We start from the raw sequence: 26,222 nt of genomic DNA, 5'->3' as shown, positions 1-26,222 counted from the left end.
TCAGGTTAATATCATTTTAATTCATTCCATAATCTCCAGCACATCTCTGTATTTGTACGCACTTAATTCAAATCTGATACAGAAAATATATTAAATAATTAACATCAGAATAAAAACAAGATGCCTTTGTTATGAACAGTAGATGTGTGGCAATATCCACACAGCAATCTTCCCATCACTTTGTTATATTTCTAAAGTATCTTTCATATGCACAGCATATTAATACATACAACATTCCTGAGGACGTATATTTATCCAGGAAGTTTATCTCAGTAGTATTTTAAGATAAAGTTCCTGTATAACAATGTCTTTGGTACTCAGGTCAACTAATATTAAAAAAAAAATGTTTCATATAAGCTGGTAATAATGAGTACTATGGAGAAACAAAATTGTAATACTGATATTAGCAGTGCATTTGCATACAGAATATACTTTCTCTATCAAACCCTGTATTACACACTGTGGTAAACCAGTGTCAGAAGTCAAGTTGGACAGAACACTTATCAGATAAAAAAAAATACGGTAGTAGAGATTGCGCCTTCAAAGTCCAACATTATGTCATGTTGGAATAATATAGTGACAAGATAACATTTATGAACTTCTGTAATGCTGAAAGTTAACTCTCATTAACAGACATGTTAATTTATAACCATTTTTCTTTTCATCTTAAATTCAATACAGCTCTGTGGTATAATCCTGCTAGAACGAATTTTTTTTTTTTTTTACCTGAAGCAAAAACCTCCATCACTATAACACTATAACAACTCTGCTTTTATCTTTAATTAAACACTGGAAGCATATTTTGATATTATGAGCTTCTTCAAGACATTGTGTAGTACACTTTCGATATACAGTAGAACCTCGATTATCCGTCATTCTATTAACTGATTAGTGGATTATCCGACTGTCTTTTTTTTTTCTGCAGAAAAATGCGAAGTACAGCTTATTATGTTAGTATGCCTATGCGTTTTTGCTACAGAGGGTTATTACCAGCCTTTACCGTTACACAGTATGTAGCAGGAAATTAGGAATGGTAGTTACCAGCAGTAGAAACATTTACTTTTGGGAGGGAGTGTTTTTCACAACTTGTAAAATAGTCACTATATTCTTTTAAAGCAGTGACCGGCATGTTCCGTGCTCTGTGACGTCATACCACGGAGCCGCCACGCTCTTTGCTCGGCAATCTCTGCATACTGAGCACAGCGAGGAGAGAAGGTTCATCTGAACAGTGGTGGTATGGCGCCTATGCACTGACAGAGCACAATCTATTCGTCTGAGGTAGTATGGGAACAGCACAATTACAATACATTTGTACGAAAACAAAATTGTACATCCGTGATAAATCAATAACAAAATATTTTTGTTTGTAATCAAATTTAATATACTTATAATAATATGAAATTCATAATACAGCCAGCTGCAGAAGCGTTCGCATTATGTAAATGAGGCTCCGAAACTGCTATAAATATACAAATATAGAAATAAATAATTTAAGCAGTACTACAACACTTTGTCTACTCGGAAACTTGAAAACAGTTCAAGTGTTTTTAACAGACATTTTCCTACACAATATACACATTGAACTGTATAGGCCCTAACTTGGTGAGTAGTATGCAAAGTATATTTCAACTTTTGAAACACACCATCACTTTGTGTTACTATCCTGCCCAAGCTAAATGCTTTGTCGAGATCAAACTGTGTTATGGAGTATGGAGGAATGGCGAAGTGTTTGATTTGTGGCCAGCTGTTTCAGCATGTAAAGAAATTTAATATACAACGCCATTATTCTCTATGCCTCACAAATGATTATGACAAATATGGGGGAGAATATCGACAAGTACTAGTGCAGCAATTGAAAGATAAATTGTTAAGTGAAGCTAGGGAACACACTGTCAGTGAATCAATGGTAAGCTTATGGCTTAAGATATAGGATTTCACTAGCCATTGCAAAGAACATGCGTTCTTTTAATGACGGGGAATTTGCCAAGAATGTTGCCATCATGACCGCAGAATAGTTATTCCCTAGCAAAATACAGGAATGTGATTCCATCAATTTATCTCCAAGAACTGTCGTATCATTGCTGCACTGACGCCACTGCGCTGGTGCGTGATAACAATAATACGACTCAACTGCTCGCTCTTCCAAGCTCTTGAGGCCTGACTGGCTCTTACGTCATAACTGCAGCATCTGCCGGCCACTGTTTTAAAGAAATTACTCCAAGAACTTCCACAAAATTGAAAACTCGTGCATAATTTAATCATTCTCTGCAAAATGTCAAAAGAAAACGTGTTATCGGTTTGGGAAAGGAAAAACCGTGGCTCATCTCACATAAGAATACGAGAGTAGCAGTAGAAATGTGCGGGATTTAGTAAAATGAAACACGAATAAAGTGCTACATATTACTGTATTAGTTATTATAACCAGCATGTTGTATAGTGTAATGTGTAGTATGAAGACACAGGTGGTTGCAGTATATTAGGAGTTTCAAATTACGAAACTATTATGCTTTTAATTCATGAATAGTACATTATGCAACGAGCCTATAATGGTAGTAATTAAGACGCGAGTATGTTTATGAAACAAGCGCAAGCGAGTTTCATAATTTTCATATGAGCGTCTTAATTAACATTATATTCAAGTTTCATACGACTTTTTATGCTTGACAATATTTCTAACTTGAAATTATTCATAAGTATTCATGTTATTCTTATCTGACTGGGGAGCGGAACTGATCTCGTGCAATACCTCGTAAGTTGTGAGGTGCGCAGACGCGAAAGTATTGATTTTTTTCCGAGAAACATATGTCTCGCGCTAGTTGTTTTTCGATTGCATATCCGAGAATAATCTATACTTGCGCTTTCATATCGCTACAATGGTATTTTCTGATTGGTGGAACACCTGAACTTTAATGAATAGGTGTACTTTAATGAGGTCCATTAAAGGGCTGCTACCAGGTGTATAATTACTACATTTTGGCATGGTCGAGCATAAAATATTTTATGGTACGGATTATCCGATTTTTTTCAATTAACCATTCAGTTCACCCTCTTCATTTCCACGGATAATAGAGGTTCTACTGTAGAAGATTTTTTAATTAATATTTATATTGTAAATTCAAATTTTGATATGAGTGCAAATCAACAACCAGTGAACTACACCGTGTTCATAAAGTCTCTAACCGATTTCACACATTAACAACGCAAAAAGTACTAAAAACAGCAACTTGCGGTTTCCTGCACTGCAATTGTCAACTCAAAAAGTTTCTGTATACTCCACTAGATGTTAGTCTGACAGACTTGCATTGATTTTTTAAGTAGAGGCACTTCTTTAAGGAAGAATTCATTGACTTCGGTAATAAGATAAGTGAGGATGATGATTAGCAAAGTTTAATTTTCATGTAAACCAGCAAAAGTTTATAAATTTTGCCTTAATTCAGGACAGAATTCTTTTAGGTGCCATAAATCTATGACATGAAATCTCTAACTTTATTTCCCTTTTGGATGCAACACCAAGAATTGTTATCACTTTCAGTAGGCATTTATACTATAAAATTCCACTTTCGCAATTATGCGTACATTCGCAATGAAGATTCTGACAGCTTGTTTCTCATGCACTGAAGAAAATCTCATTTACTTGTTATTAACTAACACTGTAACATATCAATTTTATAATAATGGAGAATATATTCTTAAGAAAAAATGTATAATTTTGAAACTCTTCAGACTTTCATAAAGAAGTTGTTTTTTTGTTGTTGTTGTTGTTGTTTAGTCAACTGTCTGAAGACAGGTTTGAACCTCACAAGTAACACCAATAAGGCATTACTCATGACTCATGAGGCAATTAAGCCAGAACATAATGGGGTACGGTAGCCAGTTTCTTTCCTCCCCCATAAAGAAGTATAGAACTAAATTCATTTTGTCCATTGGCCATTGTAATTCAGAGTGAATTCAGTCCTTTACCATAGATTTTCATCAATCATCTTTTATAATTTAATTAAAAATAGGAATTAAATATAGAAAGACAAGTTTGGCAAATACCCCATTAGTACAGTGTTTTTCTTTCATACTGCAGCCAATGCATGGTAGCTCACACGTCGGCACAGCATCTCGGACTTCCGCCAAACAGTTATGTATATCCCTGCTACAGCTTCACATTCTCATAGTTACAGTTACAATTACAATGATAATAAGCACACACCTTATCATAAGAGACATTGGAAATGTTTTCATTCTCTATCCACACATTTCTGGCCTTCTCAGGAAATTTTCATCCACACTCGAGAGTTTAATATCCGAAATTGAGTCAATTTTTCGCCTGATGTTTTCTTTTAGTTCTTCCAATGTATGGGGGTTTGTTGCTTACACTTTATTCTTCAAGTTCCTCCATAGATAAAAATTGCATATAGTTAAATCAGGGGATTGCGTTACTTTTCGCTTTCCATTGCGAATAGACCCCGTTTCCCTGAATTTATTCACAAGTCTTTGTACGGTTTCTCTGTATGGGAAATTATGTTTCAAATCGCCTTCTAACTTCTCTACAAAAGTTCATCACATATGTGTTGTACATAAAAATCCTTTGTGGTAATGTGTAATTGTGTCAAGGCATTATGGAAAACTGCATAAGCACTTATAACACTCGTAACTTAACTAGCACTTAAAACTCGTACATTTATATGCATGAAACAGGTACGAAACAAACTAGACGATGGTTTCATACATGCATGGAACAGGAACGAAACAAACTAGACAATGGCTTTGGTGCGACTGCTGTTCATTCACAGAACCTGCTGTTGCCACAAACATGCGCAAATCTTATGCACGGACAGCAGGAGTCCCAGCTACAGGAATATTATGACTGTTTTGGAGCAAGTTCGAGATGCTGCGATCGGCATGCGAGCTGCCATGCTCTGGCCGCAGTGTGAAAGAAAAGCACTGTATTAGAATTATACACGGGAGCATTTACATAACAAACCATTTACTTAATATACAAAGTGATTAGTAAATGTAGACATATAAGGTATTACATTCAGTACTGGATTTCTAGCATCTTCGAAGATTGTACTACAATGTTTCAGTTATTAGAGAGCAGGAATATGATTAACAGTACCAGACTATTTATATGGTTATTGCATTTATCTTGCCCAGATGAATTTTATTACATCATCTTAAATAAAATCATACTGAAATAAAAATAAATAATTGAGCAAACTGTTTTACACAAATACAACAAGTCAGTATCTCAATCAAGTCATCAATATCTACACTTGGATTAAAATTACTTTGTGATTGCCAGCCTGATGAAAGCAATATTGCCATATATTTCACTTGATGTGCACATGCAATCTATCGTCGTGTTTCGATACTAAACAAACTTCATGCAATGAGAAGAAAATTACAAAATAAATACAGGTAATATAATAATAAAACAATAACGACAACGAAACAAACAGATTTAACATTGAATTAAACTACAACACCATGAATAATAACTATATAACAAAATAGAATAAACTCATTTGCATTAGCTGGGAACTGATATATGCACAAGCAACACAACAGACAAAACACAAACAAGCATGGCTTTGTTCATAAAATGAAAACCAGCAACAATGCTACTACGTCACAGATTTTTTGTTGCCATATAGCAACCGTAGTAACTTCCTATGATCGTATTTTGGTGCAATCACAAAGTATTTTTAATCAAAGTATAGTCTGTCTTGACATTTACAAAATGGCTTCCATAAGCAACTCAGGCAGGCATAACATTAAAACAGTAATGATTCTGATATAACATAGGCAAAGAGTAATTCATTACAATTTTACATACACTTTATAAAAGATTAAATATATAAAATAAATGAATTCTTAAATATCACATCATAAAATTATAAGTAATTTTAACTTCAAATTGTAACAAACCTAAAATTTAAAAAATTTCCCTCTCAAAACTGCTATAAAGTTCTAATAAAATTTTACACCAACAAGTGATTTACAATAGTTTTATACAAATGAGAAAAATAAAAAGAATGAAAACATTTCGTGAATTCCAATCAAGAAGTTTATCGTTACTGGATTCACATAACCTGAAATTAATAATAAATACTGAAACTTCAATGTAACGCCCATAATGTTTAGTATATTTCGAAAACATTACAAATGTAAGATGTGAAAATGCACTGCTAATCTCGTAAAACTTATAAATATCAGTCCGAAGTTAAATTATACTCTTTACTTATTGATAAAATTTCACTCTAAGGTAAAACAAATTTTTTATAAAGTACTTATTGTTAAGTTAAACATGTGATATGATTCATATACAAAAAAAATGTTACAAAAATTTAATAACTCTATATAATCTAACAATTTTTATAATCAAACTATTCAAAGAAGAGTTAAGATAAATAAAAACAATGAAGTCTATAGTCACTATATACTATAGGAAAGAAATTGCAATACACTCAGAACAAAGGTACATTTAAAGTTAATAAGAAAAGACTAATGAGGCATATTGGTAAAGGAATGTAATACGGGAAGGTACGGTACATCAAACTGTACTTATCTTACATAGGCTGCTATTAAGGTACAAGTCTACATTAAAATCCACACACATTCCATCATTTTCTCGTCTTCAAAGTACAGTGTTACTTTTACTGGTGTGTCTTTTCATTAAGCTGACTTTCTGCTATCTCCAAATTGTGTCTTATATCAACAGGAAGAAAAGATCCATAATGGAACACCTCAGCACATGTCATGCTTGAAGAAGTATTAGGATATTTTATTAGATATTAGGAAGCAAGAAGTATAATGAATTCATTGCTAAATTCAGATTATTGAAGACATGCGTACATACTTTTGCTAGAGCAAGAGCCAGATATAACTCATTCCAGTCACATCAATTCTTGGCAGATTCTTTAAGATTCATACTGAACAAAATGGCTGTGGGTCAGATTTTCTCCGAGCATTTTGGGTTTCCCCTTATCATTCTAATTCCACCATTAAACAATTTCCGAAATCCTCAAACCTCATCTACTAACATAATACATTGAACTGTTAGTTACAAGAACTGTCTGCACAGCAAGACTGTCCTTAATGCAGAAGTTATAGTTCATAATACCAAACAAACCACATCACCATCACAGACGTCATCGTCATTATCATCAACAATAACAGTAGCAGTAGCAGCAGAACTAACGGTCTGTTTGAACATAATGTGAAACTTAAAGCTCTTTCTGAAGTGCTGAATGATAGAGGAATGCTTCTACAATAGCTAAGCAAGCACTACAAATTGGTGAATTTCATTTTATAAGCACATGTTTCAAGTTATGTTTTTATAAATTGTATATTTATTTCGCGCATATCTAAATATAAAGTGCGGACATAATATTTTCATATTCCAAACTACGTAATTACGGCAATGAAAAAAGTTACTATCATAAAAGGTTAACAATGTTACCCTATTTGACACAATCTCGCTAATAAATCTGAAGATGGCGGATATTAAGTCGAAACTAGTCATTAAATGAGGTGAAATAATATAATAGTTTCAATTATCACAGAAAAGTTATCTATATAAAAAACTTAGCAAATCTTTAGTGCTTACAAACATTTCCACAAAGCATGGGTAACATTTAAAAATTACTTTTAAGATCAAAATATGAAATTTTGATATACAACAAATTAATGTAATGGAGGAGTAGCCTACATGTTTCAATATCCCAGGTCAACAAATAGATGTCAATACACATTGTGTCTTCCATTTCTATGACTCCCACGAGTAATGATAAATTCTGACAGCATTTTGAAGTGTGACAATTATTTGTCTAAGACACGCAATATTCTCTTATCTCTGTAAATACTGACGTAAAATAATAAACTCTGACTTTACTGTTAAATACTGTATATAAAAACATAGCTACAGTTACAATTCAAAATGAAATCGTATTTCATTATTTAGGCATCAAAATGAAATGTTTAATAACATATTAATTAGTACTGTTACATGCATATTAATGAGATGTATGAAAAGATGTGAAGGCAAGAAAATAAACACCTTAAAATTTCAAAGGACTAAGGTCGTACACTATTGGGTAGGGAAAGTGTGTCAATTTGTTGTAGATAAATGAGAAGTTAAGGTAATAAATTATTACATTTCGCAAAGTAATGAATGGAATGAATCGGTCAAAATATTTGGAGCAATTATGTAATAAAATACATGACAGAATACTATTGACATCCTTTAAATACAAACCAATAAGTAGAGGATAAATGGAATGACCACTAAACTGTTGAGGAAACTAGATCTATTATGTAAGAGAACTAAACTGCTGATATTTGGTATAGCTTAGGGTGCATTAGAAGTTGGTGAAACATAAAAATTTCGTTGTTTCGAAAATTCTTGATGGTTTCCATCATCAAGCATATCAATGAGAAGTACTCCACATATATAAAGCATTATTTCGACTTGATGCATATTCTTAGAAAGAAAATAATAAAAATGTTCATATACTATTTTGGCAAGATTTTTTTAATCTAATGGTGGGTACTTGACTTACGTCATTCACCCAAATTTGGGCAATGCGCAGAAAATATAGTTCTTTCAGCCACCTGTAGGCATTGCCCTTGGTGCACTATAAAAAGCAAATTACATAGCACTATGTGATTAACGGAGCAATGATGGAATACTGGCAGGGAAAATGGGAGTATCTTGCCAAAAATTACCACCAAGCACTGTCTTTGTCTACCACAAATTCCAGTTGGACTCACAGGGAATGGAACCCAGTTTATCAGCGTGAAAAGCCAATGCTCTTGCCCAACCATTTTCAACTGGTGTGCTGCGAGAAAATTAAAGTGGTGGTAAAGTTTGTCGTAGGGAAAATTGAAAAAATAAATGTGAGAAGAGTAGTAAAATATAAGTCTACAAGAGTCAACTTTCAGAGAATGCAGGACAAGTCAACATTCAGTAAATACAATGTGAGAATGGCAGAGAAGAAAATGACTGACTAAAAGCCAGGGTTGCCAGATCAGTAAACGTAGAATATCGTAACAACCATTAAAAATTTCGTATTTTATTTGTTTTTATGGAAAAAAATATTCCCCCTGGTTAGGAACTACTTCTTTATATTATATGACTGTGCCACGAGATTTTAAATTACAAATTTAGTGTGCCACATGTCGAAAAAGGTTGAAAAACGCTGCTCTAGCCATATGACAAATGGCACACAGTAAGAAATTCTTCAGTTACAGAAGAAAAAAAAAATAGTGTTTTGTAATTATCGAGACCTTTCAAAGCATACGTTTGTTTAAAGGCTGGTTCACAATAAACCGGGAACGGAAACGACAACGAAAACGAGAACGGAAATATTGTTAAAATAAATGTATTCAAATGTGAGCATTCACAATTAATTATTGTGAATGCTCACATTTAAATACATTTATTTTAACTTTATTTCCGTTCTCGTTTTCGTTGTTTCCGTTCCCAGTTTATTGTGAACCAGCCTCAAGTCTCCTCCCATCCCCGTACTGGCACATTTAAATTTTTCAAGATATAAATCAAATTCTTTTCAGCAGATTTTAAAAAAATGGGATCCTCTTTAACATAAACAAGTATTTCATATTGGAGCTTAATTTACCTCACATAAAACACACTACAGATAAAAAATTATACATTTCAGAACACATCAAACTTCACAGCCAATTACAACAGGATTATCTTGAATGTAAAAAAGAAGTATTTAAAAATCAAGGTGTTATCAGCAAAGTGGTATATGAACATTTTTGTTTTCTTTCTTCCTAAGTCTTCTGATGACTATGACTGACTGATATATCGCAATGCAGAGAGGTAATTAGATGAAATATTAGATGAGACTTGTTAACTTTTTAATTCCACATTGGATAAAATATTTAAAATTCTAAAGACCTACTTAAATATATTATCACTCATAATATTTTAGGCTGTTTCCTATGTTAGGTATTTAAACTACTTTACAGGGCTCCTGACTAAGTGTGCAAGGAATACAAAAAAATATGTAACATAACCTTATATCTCAATAAGCCACAGAATCTAGAATGAACAAAACATTTACTTCATCACAAACAAAAGTGAGTAGCTTGATCACAACATTCAAACAACAAAGCTGACCACAACAAACACCCTAAGATAAAAATGTTAATACTATTGTTTTTGTAAACATTGCATTGTCTACATGCAATTGATAATTTGAAGCATCAATCAAACGTGGATGGCAATAAATTTTAGGTTTTGAAAACATAAGAGCAATAAACCATAATCTTTCTAAAAAGTGATCATATTTAGTATGGAAATAAGCATTAATATTCATCCAACACTGTACTGTCAACATGCATCTAGTAATTGGAATCATAAGATGTAGATGACATTAGTTAAGTTTAAATAACTGATTAAATGGCGATCTTACTCGTGTTAATTGTGTAATCATGTGCGGCTTACAGCTGTTTCGGTGTTTCTTCACACCATCCTCAGAGCTTACTAGATCGCGGCATCATCTCGAACTTAGCTGCCTGTTGTGTGGGTGCGTTCGATTGTTGAAAAGTGTTGAAATGTGGTGTCAAATAGTGTGTGTGTTCTGAAATTGATCTATGTGTTGAGAATTTGATCAGGGTGTGTTTTAGTGTGTTTGTATATTTCATATTGTTCTAGTGTGTTGAGTTTTTGGGTTGTATGTGTAGGATTTCCATGTCTGTATTTATGTTATTGTATGTGTGATTAACATTAGTTATGTGCTCGGCATATGTAGATGTATTGTGCCCTCTTGTTATTGCCTTAATGTGTTCTTTGTATCGAGTTTGGAATGATCTGCCTGTCTGTCCAATGTAGAAACTGTCGCAACTATTACATGTGAGTTTGTATACGCCTGTGTGGTTGTACAGTATTTATTTGTTTGTGTTGTTTGTGTGTTGAGATGTCTTTGTAGTGTGTTTTCTGTTCTGTATGCTATGTCGTATTTCTGTTTTCTGAATGAGGATGCGATCTTGTGTCTGTTTTTGTTTTTGTATGTTAGTGTGATGTATTTCTTGTGTTCTTGTGTTTGTGTTGTGTTTTGTGTGTTTTTGTGTTTGTTGAGTTTTTGTTTTGTCTTCCTTATGATGTTGTCTATTATGTTTGAGTTGTAACCATTTTCTTGTGCTATGTATTTATCAATTATATTCAAGTGTTAAAAGTAGTGTACGAAAGATTCAACATGGAGTTAAGTTTAAGTTTTAGAAATAAATGATATTATTGTAAAAATGGTGATATTTAGAATGTCAATGAACAAATATTACTACACTTCATTACATTATATTTTTAAACAGAAACAAAATATAAATTATATATTACTCATATTTCACAACCGTATACTAATTTTTGTAGAAAAACTGCCTTGAATAAGTCAAAGTCGTTATGTGCTTTGAAAGAAAAAGATAGTGTTGGTGTTGGAACAACTTTATCTTTATCGTGTTACATTAAAATACGTGATGTTTAATCATTTGAAATAGAACTATGGCAACCTTCGTCAAATTTGTACCTTTAAAATTATTTTTTTTTTAAGTAATTGTCTATTCAATGATCAGAAAACTACAATTAAGTGATGTTGGTGAAAAAATTACATGGAATCGAGTATCGGATGTTCTCCAGATAATAAATGGAGCACATGTTGCATATTTTTTCAGAAAAAAATATTTATAATCAGAGAAATATCTTGTGTTCAGTGTATATAATGCCGCAAAAGGCTACCAAAATTACAACTATGATGTTATGCTTGACAAGAGTGAAATTCACGGGAAAATAACTGTGAACTGAAACTCACATCCCAATTACATCTGCCATAACCATACAAGTACGTTTAATGTTAACTGCCAGTATGAGTGTGAAAACAATATTGAGGAACAAACAAAATAAGACGCTAAAATGAAAACAAGGTGAACAGAATTCTTTCCTGTAATACAATGCATCACTTCACAGAAATGAACTGAGCAGAAAGGTGTTCTCCTGCATTACACTCATTAATATTTAAGACATCACCAACGACCTTGTAAAACAAAAAGAAAACTACATCGTAAACAGGAAATTAAAACAAATTAATAGGCCTATATATTGACGTGAATTTCTAGTGACAAAGTTTTTAAATTCTTGTAAAGACGTAAGAATTTGGAATTTTCAACCGTGTGTACAGACTTAATATCTTTGAATGCTATGCATTGGATATGGCACAGACTAAAGTCTAAATTAGTAAAACATTCACCTGAGTCATACATAAGCTTGCTCTAGATAACTATGGTTTTCTAAGATATAACACACATCTTTTCAACACAAAGCTGCTTTTTTAACATTCTGTGGCAGAAACACTCCTCCACTTTTTGTTATTGTGAAAGACAACTCTTAAAAACAACCCTTAAAAAAATATAATTTCCTGCTTATCACTAAAACAATAAATAGTTAGTAACAAACATATTAAATATACAGAAGTGAATTGAGAAAAGTAAAATAAATTGATCACAGCAACTACTAGTGGGGAAATTAACGGAAATTATATACACACAAAACTGCAATTGGAAATTATGTGCTCAAATGTTCTACTTTCGTACACATTTATTATGCATAGATATAAGAAAATTCCCCCTGCACTGTGTCTTGTTTGTAATACTCATCATATATTTCTCTATAGATCTCACAGAAGTAATAAACCAAGCACCTAATTAAGCAAAATATAAAGAGTGTCCCAACAAGAACGCCAGATTTAATAGTATGAATAACTGCAACAAAAACAGGCAAGTGTTGCCAACCCAGTAACAACAAAACATTATTGGGACATTGCATGATTGTCTTGTTGTTGGATTGGTGGAACTGTTATTTGTTACATTATCTGTTTTATTGAATATATTAATATTATTAAATTCGGCGTTCTAGTTGGGACACCCTGTATAAAACATTAAATAACTATAAAATGATCTACACAATTTAAATCATTGGTGATTTCAGTAAATGGGCCCTGCACTCTCATAAATCTCAAGTTATTTTACTCTTCCGTAGTTAATAAATTAAGAATAAACATTTCCATTTAATCAGTATACCAAAATAACTACACTAAAATGAATCTTACTGTTTTTCTCTCGGCCGAAATATTATTTGAAAATTCTGTTTGCAGAATGAATGTCTGTATTTCTTACCATTAGTAATGAGAAATCACATGATCATATGAACAATCAGTCTTTAATCAATCATGGTGATCTAAGAATATTCATTCCTAGACGGTTAATTATGCAATTAATTAATTTTCTTTATATTTCTTTGTGTCCATTCGAAGTTCTGATCAGCAGAAAATCATTTGAACTTCATGAAAGTATGCAGTAATTTTTCTTAAATCTTTTAATTTATTTACAATTTTAAAAAATGAATATTATGCTATTATTTACAACATACGTATTTAAAAATGCAAGACTACTTCAAGTTTGAACTGCCCTCACAAAATATTTTTACAAAAAGCGCCACTGATTTAAAAAAACGCGAGTAATACAGTGCTTTCATCAGTCTATGACAGGCAGAGCAATGGCCACTTGCCAAGTTGCTACCACAGTCTTCGACATTGCACACCACTGCACTCTCTCGGCATTTCACCAGATTAAAACTTACGCACACATAACAACATTTGATAGTCATCCTCCTCACAGTCCTATAAATGTTCTGCTTGATATTGGAGACAGAGCCTTGCTCCAAGTATATACAGGGCTTTCATTTCAAAACTTCCAAGTCTAAATAACTTATTTAAATTGAATTCAATTTAAACAAAAAACACTTCAATTTAGATATTGAGGGGAAAGCCTGAAATCAGGCTTAATTGCATTTTAGATTTCTCCCCACCATTAGCCACCCCTACTTTGAAATTTCAAATTGCACTCCTATATTTTTATACTGTATTTCGTGTATATGTATATATGTTAACACCTTCATCAACAATATCACCACCATCAGCTCTGGTTCCACTTCCCTACGCAGATTGATCCCAACCACTTAGTTTTCTTGGGACAAGCGCTTCTCACTACCATCATGAAACTGACGGAATATGACTATCTGGGACCGGTCTGCATAGGAACTCTCTGCATATCTTCCATCAATTAATATTTTTGTTGACCACTGCCACACAACAAATGAGAAAAGTAGCTGCATTCAACCACACTCGAAATAAGACTGTATTTCTGCTGTATGTACAGCCTAATACATGTTTCCACCCACCGAGAGATCGCATAATGACTGAGCAAGAGGTCAACATGTACCCGTCATAGACTGGCGATATGTTCTGTAGCTATGAAATACAAAAGATAAATTTTGTTTCCATATAGGACGCATCTAATAAATGCTTATATGAAGGGTTCAGAGCCATAGTGGGCCAAGCTCCATTTATTAAAAACGGAAAAAGCAAGGATTAAAGTTAAGTGAATACCATAGTTTAATGGAGATTGACATATCATTTAGTTTTAATGTGTATACTTTATATTACTTGCTATATGTTTCCATTGAATTATGGTAATAACCCGTGTTTTCTATGGTTTTAGTAAATGGTGCTTGGCCTACTATGGTTCTGAACCCTTCATATATCAAGAATTCATTACCAACATAGCATACACAGCTTGAGCATTTACACCAATCATAAGGAAAAATAATGCTGCCTCTCAGAACAAAGCACTTGGTGTTCTCAAATGCTTGAATCTTCTTTCTTTCTGAAATGGTGCATTTACCCAATAGAATTAACACCACTGCTAAGGACCCACCAAGACCAATGATGAGAACAGATGTTGGTGGGTCCCACAAAAGTAAAACTTATCGTGAATAAACAACAAAATATACTCTTCTGATCTAGGCACATTTAACATCAATAAAACATCTGACTTCGATACTATTACACTCCTTGTGGATAATAAATTCGACAGAGTAAAATGTAATGTCCTACTGTTTCCTTCATTTTACTAAGTAGTGCGTGTATTTCTGTCTATAGTTCTTTGTGCCAGACTGACAATTTTCTAGACCAATGTTTAGGAAACTCTTAGTCGACATAGTCATTTCACTCTCGAATTCATCATTCACAAACACGGACTGTGAACTTATCTCTCTTACAAATCATTAGTTACATGTATATATACATCATGTCATGTTGACTCAACTAAATCTTAAATACATTTACAATATAATTGACATTATCTAGGGCATCTCAAAGCAGGTTGGAATCAGAGAATTAAATTAAGAATGGTAAATAATAATTGCTAAACCAAATGTCTATGCAAGTTAGAAAATGGTGCAACATGATTAGTTTTTACCAAAATTAAGTCAAGTAAGCCCACGTAAGCAAGATTAAGATCAATGAATAACACAGCAATACTGGAATTACATTTGACAGAATATCACACTATAAGACCTAAAACATACCGGCCAAAGTGCTATAAAGATCAAGGAAAGATGATACTGAAATCTATCAAGAGGTAGTAATATGTCATAGAACCAGTTTTCAGAGACATACATGAAGCAGACAAATACTACGATTTCAATTTTTTCTGTTTTGCCTAAATCAATAAATTATACAGAAATTCTATGTATACTTTGAGATACCCTTCACATCACCACCCGTATTTCTGGGAATGGTTCAAAACTTGCAAAATTTGATATGTGCTCACATTTCTACTGTAGAAGACAGTCACAACTACCAAAATAATATAATTATGTACTGTACTACAGAATTACTTTGTCTACTGCTTCCTTTGAGACACATATACAGAGGCAACAGTAATATTATAATTACGGTTTAATTGTAATTAAATAGTTCAGAGACATCTCTGTAGAAATAAATTTGTCTTTACTAAAGGGATAAGAATCCGCATATGCCATGATTAATACAATTGTACGAACTTTGACACCATCTTTCATACAATACCTCATTGTACAACATAAGTTAACAAAAATCGTTAACAATACTGGCTATATATCACAGGGGAAATAGAGATCTAAAGTACTACCATGTTACCCAAATAAAAGATGATCAACCAAATTTCAGTGGCTTTTGGAGTTCTCGGGAATCTGTCTTTTAGTTACAATTTTACTGAAAAATAAAAGAGGGCATAAAAACTATACAGTATGTCCCAAAAGTTCGTGTATTAAATTTCAGTTATTAGAAGACTCCAAAACAAACACATTTTGTCAGACAACATATTGAAAATTGGCATTGCACCCTTAGCCTGCTACATGGCATTAGAGTTGGGAGTGCTGCATCACATAAAGCTCGTCATCCTGCTGTATAGAGCTGCTGCCTGTCCTCCCTAAACACAGTCAGAGGTGGTGCTCACTTCGAGCATCATTTAAGTCTGAAAAGAGAGACGATCCATTGCCTATCAGACTCTTTCAAAAATCCCAATAGCATGTACTAAATCTGCTTGGCCGAAATCCTGTTTCTTAGGTTCTCATCATATTTACAGAAGTGGTGTGCATTAACATACCCATCTGCCCCCAAGGAAAAGTCCAGACTAGTGAGGTCATGAGATCTTGGTGACCAAACAACAGGTTCGTCATGGGCAATCCATCTGGAAAGACACTGTCCAGAAATCCAGCATTATGTGTGCAATATGCGAGTGGATATTGCGCTGCAGTCACATGTGTTGCCTTACTACCAAGGGAACCTCCTCCAGTAAAGAGGGAAAGGTTTTTGCAGTTGAGACGGGCTGGGAAGAAGATGGGATCAAATAGCGTAACAAACTATCATTCTCAATTCTAATGCTGTTTAGCAGGCTAACAATGCAATTCTGTACCTAAGTTGTATGACAAAAATTTTTTGTTTTGGCCTCTTCCGCCATCTCTCAAAACTAATGCTACTTAAACTGAAATCAATCCCATAATAATATAAATTTAATAAAGTATTAATAATAATAATAATAATAATAATAATAATAATAATAATAATAATAGTAATAGTAATAAATTCAGCTTCCTTTATGAAAAGGGTGCCAGATTTGACAAAGCGTATTATATATAATTTGGAAACATACCTAAAAGGTAAAATAATTTACATTTGAAACAGTTACGGAGTCGAATATACAAAACATCAGAAAAATTTACACCAAAGTAGCATATATGCTCATTTTCAGTTAAGCAAGAGATAGTAGTATTATCAGATCCTATGTTAGAATGATTTGAATGACATACACCGCGAGAAAAATAATAGCTACGGATTAGTTGATATAGATATCTAAACCAATCAATAGCCATCAGTTAAGATAACTTGAAATTTCCATTATCACTCCCATACAAGTGATTTCTCAATATCTGAACCGATCCTTTGAGGGCACTAATGGCTATTTCCTTCACAATGCTGTGTGTTAGGCCTAGGTTTTTACATTTGTTGGCAAAGAAGGAAGGTATGGTACCTCGTGTTCCCACCAGCAGACCTACTACATCAATGTGGGAAAGGGTATATTTATCTTTATAGAACGGGATTCCTGGTTCATAGATGCGTTTCTTTTCACTGTCTACCTCATGCGGTTGATCTACATGTGTCTCAAATCTGATGGTGGGATCGAGAATGTATGCCGAGTTGTTCTTAATGTTCTTCTCTCTGATGTGTTCTTTGGACAAAATGTTAATTTCAAATAATATCACTTAATGAAAATTTCGATATAACGAAATATAAGCATTATGTAAATAAACATTAAAACAATTGAAGTGATGAGAATGATATCCTGCGTGTTCAGTTCAAAGTATGTCATGGCTCTCTGTATATCGTCATATGGCTAGTCTTGAGCCTAGAGAATTCAATCTTCCTACACTTCCACAGAAGCGTATTACTTATATGCCTGAGAAGTTGCCTAGCAAGTATGGCGTTCATTCTGAAGAGTACTTACCGATATGTACGGTAACTCCAGTAGTGGCAGGAATGTGAACTGTTTGGAAACACGTACTGAGGTGAGTTTTTTTCCTACTGTTGGGATATGTGGAGAGAGTTAAGACGATTGTGTACGTATTTGTTGACATTAGCTTCGACGGTCAACATGGACATGGAGCATTTGATTTGTATTGTGGAATATTGCCGTACCCAACCGATAACAAATACCTTGCGTACGACTTGCCCGCACAAAACACAGTTCGAAAGAGGTTATGGTAGCACACAGACTTTACAGACCGCCATCTGTTGCTACGACGTTCAAGTTATACCGTACATATTCTCAAGTTCAGATTGAACACCTTGATTAATAGGCAACTTTTCTGACATAAAAGCTGAAATCCGCTTCAAATCGCTGACTCACAACAGTGACGTCATGACACACTTTGAAATGAACACCCAGTAGTCCTAAGCCATAAGATGTAAATTTTACAAGAGAGCATACATAAGATTTAATAAAATCCACATTCAAGTAAATAACTTATTAGAATATTAAATTCAGTCCATTCAAATAATAATTACAAACTGTACCGCATTTAAACTATAAAAAGTTAGTTACTTGAATTACAGACTTCTTCAAGTCTTAATTTTGCTCTCGTGTAAAATTTATATTTTATGGCTTAGTGTATAACATTCCAGTAGCCTACTTCAGTTACATACAGGTATCTATTCTTCATTTGTTAAATTATAAGTTAGTTAGTTTTAGATCGTAAATGTTCCATTGATAATATTAATCACTGTTTTCTAAATAAGCAAATTTAAAATTTCAGATCTTTTGATAACAAAAAGAAAAAATATACTATATTAAATAAAATACATCTTCAAATTTGAGTAAATATGGTAGTCACTCATTGTAACAAGAATAATATCGCATTAGTTAGGTTTACTATTTGTGCCATTTGAAAATCAACTATGATTGATAAAGACAAAAGAGAAATACATATATATGTAATCTGCATTGAGGGCATATGAGAAAAAAAATTAATAAAAACAATGTAATACTTGTAGCCAGTCTTTCTCTGCAAATCACACTAGAGGTAATTATAAATTTAACCATTTCTTATTCCGTTAAAAAAGCACAAAAATATCAACCTTCCAAGAACTGTTGCTCATATTAATAATTTTCAATTCAATATATGGAAACATTAAAGTTTTGAGTAGAAGAAATTATAGTTATAAATTTCCCAGAGTGAAATACCAGACAAATAATGGTTCTATAAAAAATAAAGTAAAATAAAATAACAAACCCATACTTCTACAAGTTTAGCTTTGAAATTTTCAAATCCACCACACTTCACACATTTCACTTATTAAATGAATCTTAATTGCAATATTATCAGCATTATTCGAAATAATGTTCGCTGTTACACTATATCGTAGGCCTAAGTATTAAATCGAGATTACTAAAACATTAATACAATTATTGATAATTTAAAAAATCGTTATTACAACAGCAAATTACTCAATTTCAAGTTTTCCCGAGAGAAAGCAATACAGAGATACAAACTTGAACAACATGGAAGTGCTTAACGAAAATTATTTTTAATGAATATTTACGATACCTACTTTCCAAAAAATAAAATCACGATCCCCGACATCAATGCATTGTAATACTAAGTAGCTGATCATCTGTACAGGAGAAAAAACTAGTATACATGCAAACAGGCCGTTAAAGCTTCAACAATCTGACTGCCAAGTCGTTACAGTAATCATCTCCCAGTTTGCTTATTGGTGTTCCCTGTTAAGATAGCTTCTATAACACATCTATAACCCTTATACTGTACATTGGTTCCTTTGTACACCCACATACCAGCTTCTGTATGCAAATAGTTTACAATAAAAAAATTATTATTCTTTAGCCATTACTAGGCTCTTACAGATTTAAAACTAGTAAGGCAAACACAGCAATTACAGTGTTATCCATAAATTTAAACCGATTGGATCAAGTTTATACTTGTACAAAATATTGTGTCTTTTCTGCATTATTCCCAATATTAACTGCGGTTAACTTATGGATAACTCCAAAGGAGCAACAATTTATCCAAGGACTTCATATCCAACAGAGACTCAGATATTAATAATAACTGAGACACTATTGAGTACAAAGCCAATCAATTTTCCTTTTAACTAAAGAACAGAACATATCAGAAATCCTAAAGACACAAACATCACAAGGCCAACAACGTCTGTACAACGAAGTCTCGATCTTTCTTTCCGACTACGTCTTAATTCATACAATGGTAAACACACATGAAGGATATCTGGTATCATGAAACCCAAATCTCGTAACACCTGCAAATAAAACACTTTACTTTATAAACCAATATATTATTTAAATGAACTGTATTGTCAATATAATTGTTTTAAATTAACATTTTACAATTTAATAGAACATCATGTATTTTATTTTTATTTATTTATTATTGTTGTTGTTTAGTCAACTGTCCAAAGAGAGGTCTGAACCTTACAAGTGATATCAAGAAGACACCACTTATGAGGCAGCTAGGCCAGGAGATAATAGGGTAGTGTGGCTAGTTCCTTTCCCCCCTCCATTGCATACATCGCCGATTTGCTACATATTACAGTCAGACTTCAGATGCATACAAATAATTGTTTCTCCTCAGACACATATCGTCATGTGAGACGTACTGCCTGATAATAGATGTACTTATCAGTCAGAACCTCAATCAGGGGAATATTTATTATTACTTAAAAATTCAGAAAAGTTTTCTCTATCATGTACACTCATGGGAAGAAAAATTGGCCAGCTTAGAAACATCTTCATAGCGGCCATGCAGTATGATTGTACCAAAATTTTGAATCATACTATCTTTACAATTCAACTCAGTGTTTTCTGTCAAACACTTTTAGAACAAACCTAACCCTGTTCTGCCATTATCTGTTTTAGATAATAATGTAACTCACGAAACTTCCAAATACACGAAGTTAACAAACAAATCATTTTTCAAGTGCCCGCGATTTTCACTGTGCATACATGTGAAAAGGACATTGGCAAAGGATTGGTGTAAAAGTGTGTACCGGTAGTTGCTCATTGGTATAATGTTTGACTATCTACAGAACACAAGTTACTCTGTTCTACGAAACAAAAGTTACCACGTCTGATTTTTTTTTTTCAAGTTATATCAATTTTATTCCATTGTTGCTGTTGTAACATTTTGCTCATATTGTGTCTTATTAGTATGGCAATTTACTAACCATTTAGCAGTTTGTGTTTAAACTTGACGAGATTTTAACTTGGATAAAAGAACTTGTACTATTAAAATTCATTCACTATAGAATAATATAAACTAACAATTGAAGAGTCCACTGCAAGAATTATGGATGTCATTTGGAATACATTTTGCAGGAGAAGCGATTGAAAGTTTGAAATGCTCAGCGCTTAAAGCTTAACTGTAATTTTCCGATCATTACTGGACAATGACTATCAGTGTTAATGCCATGTAACTCTCTATGTACATTCTATATGTCTTAAGCTATGCATTGACAGTCTTGGTTCATTTTCGACAAAAAAGTGACATCCACCATTCTTGCAGTGGACTCTTTAATTATAATATCTGATCAAATAAAGCCGATAAATTTTTTCGAAGTGAAAATGCTAATATTTTACTTAACTAATAGCTTCGACAGGGCTTTTCTTATTGAATGATTCTGTCTGCACCTCGTGGTGTATTGGTTATGATATATGCATTTTCGATGTTAAAACCCCATCATGATAAAATAAGTAAGTGAGCTATAGTCTTTCGTTCATAAAGTGACAAAAATTATTTAAAAAATTCAGTATTAATTTTACGTAACCCTTTTATACACATTTCATTCTTATTTCTAATATTTAATATTACATCGTAAAGGTTTTTATTACCTCTGGTTACATATCTGGCTGATATGTATACCCCTTCAAGCGGAAAATGGTCACTCTCCTATAGCGTGGATTTATCTAAGTGTTGTTCGGGTTAACGCGAGATACACATGGGGAAATATTAAGCATCAAGGTCCGAGGATGAAGACAAGTCATAGCAGTGATGAATCTGTATGTCACGAAACAACAAATTCCGTGAAATAAAAATTCAATCTTTCCTCTCAAAGTGAGAAAATAACCATTCTCTCAGTGTTGTTTCAATTTGTCTGTGACAAAAATAAAAAAGAAAAATTTAGTCCATTTTGAATCTTGCATACACTACTTTTAACACTTGAATATAATTAATTGATTAACTAGCAGACTTACTTATGTTAATTATGTAAGTTTGTGCAGCTTACAGCTGTTTTGGTGCTTCATCACACCATCCTCAGAGCCTACTAGACTAGACGTCATTTCGGAAGGTGGTTAGCTTCTATATGCGCCGTAGCATTTCTGGTATGTGACGTCACAAGCTTATACAGTAAAACCAATCAGAATCAGGCTATAACAAGCACTTCCTGAGTTCGTTTGTTCACGTGCGAGTGTTTCAACACATTGAATAAGTAAAACTAACATTTACTAAGTGTATGTAAGGTAAATAAATGGAAGAAGAGACTGTAAAAAGATAAGTATTACACAAGCAGGCGCGGAAAGTAGTGTTTAAGGTGTATAATTATTATAAAAACGTTAACGAGCAGAACGCTTCTGGCCATCTTGATGCTGGCAGCAATGTTGCCAACGTGCAAGAAACGACTGCAGAAGCATGTGGTGTGGGATTGAGAAACGTGCAAAGAATATTGTTAGTGAAGGAAAGAGGGTTTGTTTGGTGTCATGCTTACAGTAATCAACAGCTAAGGTCATTATTGTCGTTTGATAATTTAAATTCTCTCCTGCGCTATTTGTATTGCACGTGCGTGCAGTACGATGTGGCAATGTTGTACGCTGCCTTGCTCTCTCTATCTGTCTCTCTCGACGCAAACGCTAGCAGACAACCGCCTTCCGAATTGCCGTGGACTCTAGATCTCGGCGTCATCTCGAACTTCTCTGCCTGTTATGTGGGTGCGTTTGATTGTTGAAAGGTGTTGAAAAGTGGAGTCAAATAGTGTGTGTGTACTGAAATTGATCTAACTTGAAATACAAACACACTAAAACACATCCCGATCAAATTCTCAACACACAGATCAATTTCAGTACACACACACACACTATTTGACTCCACTTTTCAACACCTTTCAACAATCAAATGCACCCACATAACAGGCAGAGAAGTTCGAGATGACGCCGAGATCTAGTAGGCTCTGAGGATGGTGTGATGAAGCATCGAAACAGCTGTAAGCTGCACAAACTTACATTATTAACACGAGTAAGTCTGCTAGTTGATCAATTAATGAAAAATTTAGTGTCGCTAATTACACAGCACGAAGTTTAAAAATTTGTGGCACATAAAGAAATTTTGTCATTCCTTGACCTTAAACCTGGAAAACACTTGACAATCGTACTGTAACATTAGTAAAAATCTTCCACAACAATGATAGAAAAGTAGAAAGCCGTGGAAAAAAAATGTTATTTCTATAGGAAGAGGGCATACTCATATAGGCATAAATGCTCACACGAGAATGAAGCTCAGTCAGTTTTCTCCATTTCAGGGGACCATCTCCATCCTTCAGATCCTTGATATACATGATATCTCCGCAAAAGCAGTGCTTACGAAAGTAGAATTTGTCACTCCAATTGGACGTGTTTACACTCTTAATAAAGTGACACTAAAAGTTTTTCACATCTTTTATTATTAAGATTGACATTAGCAGTATAAATTTTCAGTACTAATTCTATTGAGATCTTAAAGCGAGTAATTTGCATTTGCAAAGTTCTTAAGAGTCTACTCAAGGGTTATTGCTGTAAATGTAAACTTAAATATTGCTTTAGTTCGTAGAAATAAGGAGGAAAAAATAAGCAAAAAAAAATAAATAAATAAAGCTCAAAAATGTTAAATTCAATAATCAGCATTTGTCTATTTGCATTTTGAAATTTATTGCAGCCACATTGCAAGAAGTAAAACTGAGTTTTTAATTATGATCCAAATGGTATCCCGTGATAAAATTTTACAGTATATGAAAATATACCATGTATGTACATTCTGTGTTTCATCTAGACCTATAAACATATTACAGTATTAAATAGCATGCGTTAAAATAAAGACACAAATACATTACATACTAAAAAGTGCTAAGAAGTAAGTTAACGGAATGATTTTAAGCCATATCAAAAGAAATTGGGATGCCATCCCGCCACATCCCTGCCCCACCTCAAGCCCAGGGCCTAGTGTTCCAAAAACATTTTCTCACCCTTATTTCATTAAAAGAGCTTTAAAATGAAGTCAGTAGCATCAATAGTGTCAGAAATACTGACCATTTCATAATCTTCGTTCAGTCAAAATTTGGAATTTTTCCTTACTTTCAAAAATTCAGTTTGAAAAAAAAAACTGTCTAAAAATCTGAAATTATATATTTTAATGTGCTTCACAGAGACAACTCATATACCAGTGCTAATGAACATAAAAATCAGAGACAAGAAGGTTCGGTCACCTGATTGATTTCACATGGAATGACCCAGTGGTTAAGTTCATTGTCTTTACGGTAATTCGTTACGACTATTGATATGGTTAAATAAAACACGTACAAGTGTAAATTCAATACTTGCTATATACATTTGAGACGGTTCTTTCGCAGTTACAGGATTCTGCTGAACTTATCACTTACCTGATGTGAATATCCTTCGCCTCTGACAACATTTTCAATGAACTGATCCCATCCTCCTGCAACAACATGAATTAGTGCCACGCCAATTATTCCCAGAGCCTTGTGATTTGTGACGATATTGTCTGAATATGCCAAGTGTACGACGAAAATAGTAGAGAAAAGTTCTGTGAGCGTAAAAAATAATTGATGGTTCCACTGTGAATAGTAGTCATCGTTCCAATAGTTAACGTATGCCCACCACGAATAATAGTGAGCAAAGACAGAAGAGAGGAACAAAATTAGCATTGACCACCTCAGCTGTCTCTGGATTGCTAGAAGTGTAAGGTATCGTATACATTCATAGAGGGCTATCATACTAACAACTGTTAGAACCCATATTTTAAACGTATTTGTTGTAGCATTGAAGTACAGATGCTTGTATGCTGCGACTCCTGTTTCGTAGGTCCCTGGAAATGTACAAAATAGCAATTATAAATGCACTGGTCACACGTCGAATCGAAATATTTCGCACAGGGAAATGTTCATTAAGGAGGCCCACAATAATAATAAACTCACCTTTAAAAACTGTATCCCAGCAAGAACATGAGCAAAAATGTTTGTCAACACTGCGAGAAAAGTCTTCCCAAAAATAATACAAAATACCTATATGGATGGGTGGAAAAAACACAGGGGCCAAGCACCCACATATTATTGCAATGCGGTTACTCCATTTGCTTCTGGATTTCTTTTCCACTGATGGTAATCCATGTTTATCCATTGTTTAACTAAATAATCATTCGCAATTGTTTCAATTCTGATTATTTTTTATATAATTTATACATGGATATAAAAGTGAATTACACAACTAACGTGATATAAACTGTTACATTAACACGCATGCGATTCAGACATGAACAACATTATGCTTATCGCAGTACTTATCACCCTCTTTTCCAGATAAGATAATGTATAGATGAAATAAGATACGATCATTGTGTAACGCAGGTGCGTGATTATCTGTATGCAGCGAAGATGATCTTCTCTTAAACGCAGTACTACATTTAAAGCAAAACGAAGACATCACATTGGTAGTGAATTAATTTAATTAAATGAGCGTCTAATTTTCTTTCACCTAGTACATACGTGATGAAATATTTTATTTACATAAAAACTTCCATAGATGCAACATAATTTTACAGCATCCATGATGTTTATATGTTACTAAGCAACTGACGTCAGAAGAAAATAAACGAACGACGAAATTCAAATTCGATAATCGACAAGTGATGTCATTCGTATCGAGATGAAAAGCAGTGTTGCCAACTGGACGGGTATTCCGTCAAAAATGACGGAATTTCAACGTAGCGGACGGGAAAACAATGGCTTTGATGGGTGACGGATTTTCTAACGGAAATCACGATTTACATCATGTTTTGACTTTTTTAGCTGCTGTCATTTTTAATTGATTAATTTTTGGCGGTTTTTACTTTTTTCTTTGAACAGTCCTGCCCGTGCCGTACCATGTTAAGGAATCCCCGTTTCAGATTTCCTTGTAATCAAGACAGAGGTTGACGAATTATTATTTTAATCAACATTGGTAAGCAAGTGTTAAAATTTGCCTTTTATTTGTAGCCTATA

General features: G+C 33.5%; 1 protein-coding gene across 1 annotated transcript; it reads right to left on the bottom strand.

Moving 5' to 3' along the window:
* LOC138695981 (uncharacterized) lies at positions 1-25,776 on the bottom strand. The gene is made up of 3 exons (XM_069820417.1): positions 25,161-25,776; positions 24,606-25,051; positions 1-20,222 (listed from the first exon to the last, which is right to left on the bottom strand). The coding sequence occupies exons 1-3, from the start codon at positions 25,360-25,362 to the stop codon at positions 20,058-20,060; spliced, it is 813 nt and encodes a 270-aa protein (XP_069676518.1). The 5' UTR covers positions 25,363-25,776; the 3' UTR covers positions 1-20,057.
* Positions 25,777-26,222: the final 446 nt, after the last annotated feature.

This window comes from Periplaneta americana, chromosome 3 (assembly GCF_040183065.1).
Source record: "Periplaneta americana isolate PAMFEO1 chromosome 3, P.americana_PAMFEO1_priV1, whole genome shotgun sequence".
Taxonomy (NCBI): domain Eukaryota; kingdom Metazoa; phylum Arthropoda; class Insecta; order Blattodea; family Blattidae; genus Periplaneta; species Periplaneta americana.
Note: the sequence above shows the minus strand (reverse complement) of the source record. Positions and strands in the feature narration are given on the sequence as shown.

Excerpts from the sequence above, each read along its gene's own strand:
- LOC138695981 (XM_069820417.1), bottom strand. The coding sequence starts at position 25,362 with ATGGATAAACATGGATTACCATCAGTGGAAAAGAAATCCAGAAGCAAA. Across the intron at positions 25,052-25,160 it reads CTGGGATACAGTTTTTAAAG|GGACCTACGAAACAGGAGTC; the intron begins GTGAGTTTATTA and ends GTACATTTCCAG. Across the intron at positions 20,223-24,605 it reads GCGAAGGATATTCACATCAG|GTGTTACGAGATTTGGGTTT; the intron begins GTAAGTGATAAG and ends TTTTATTTGCAG.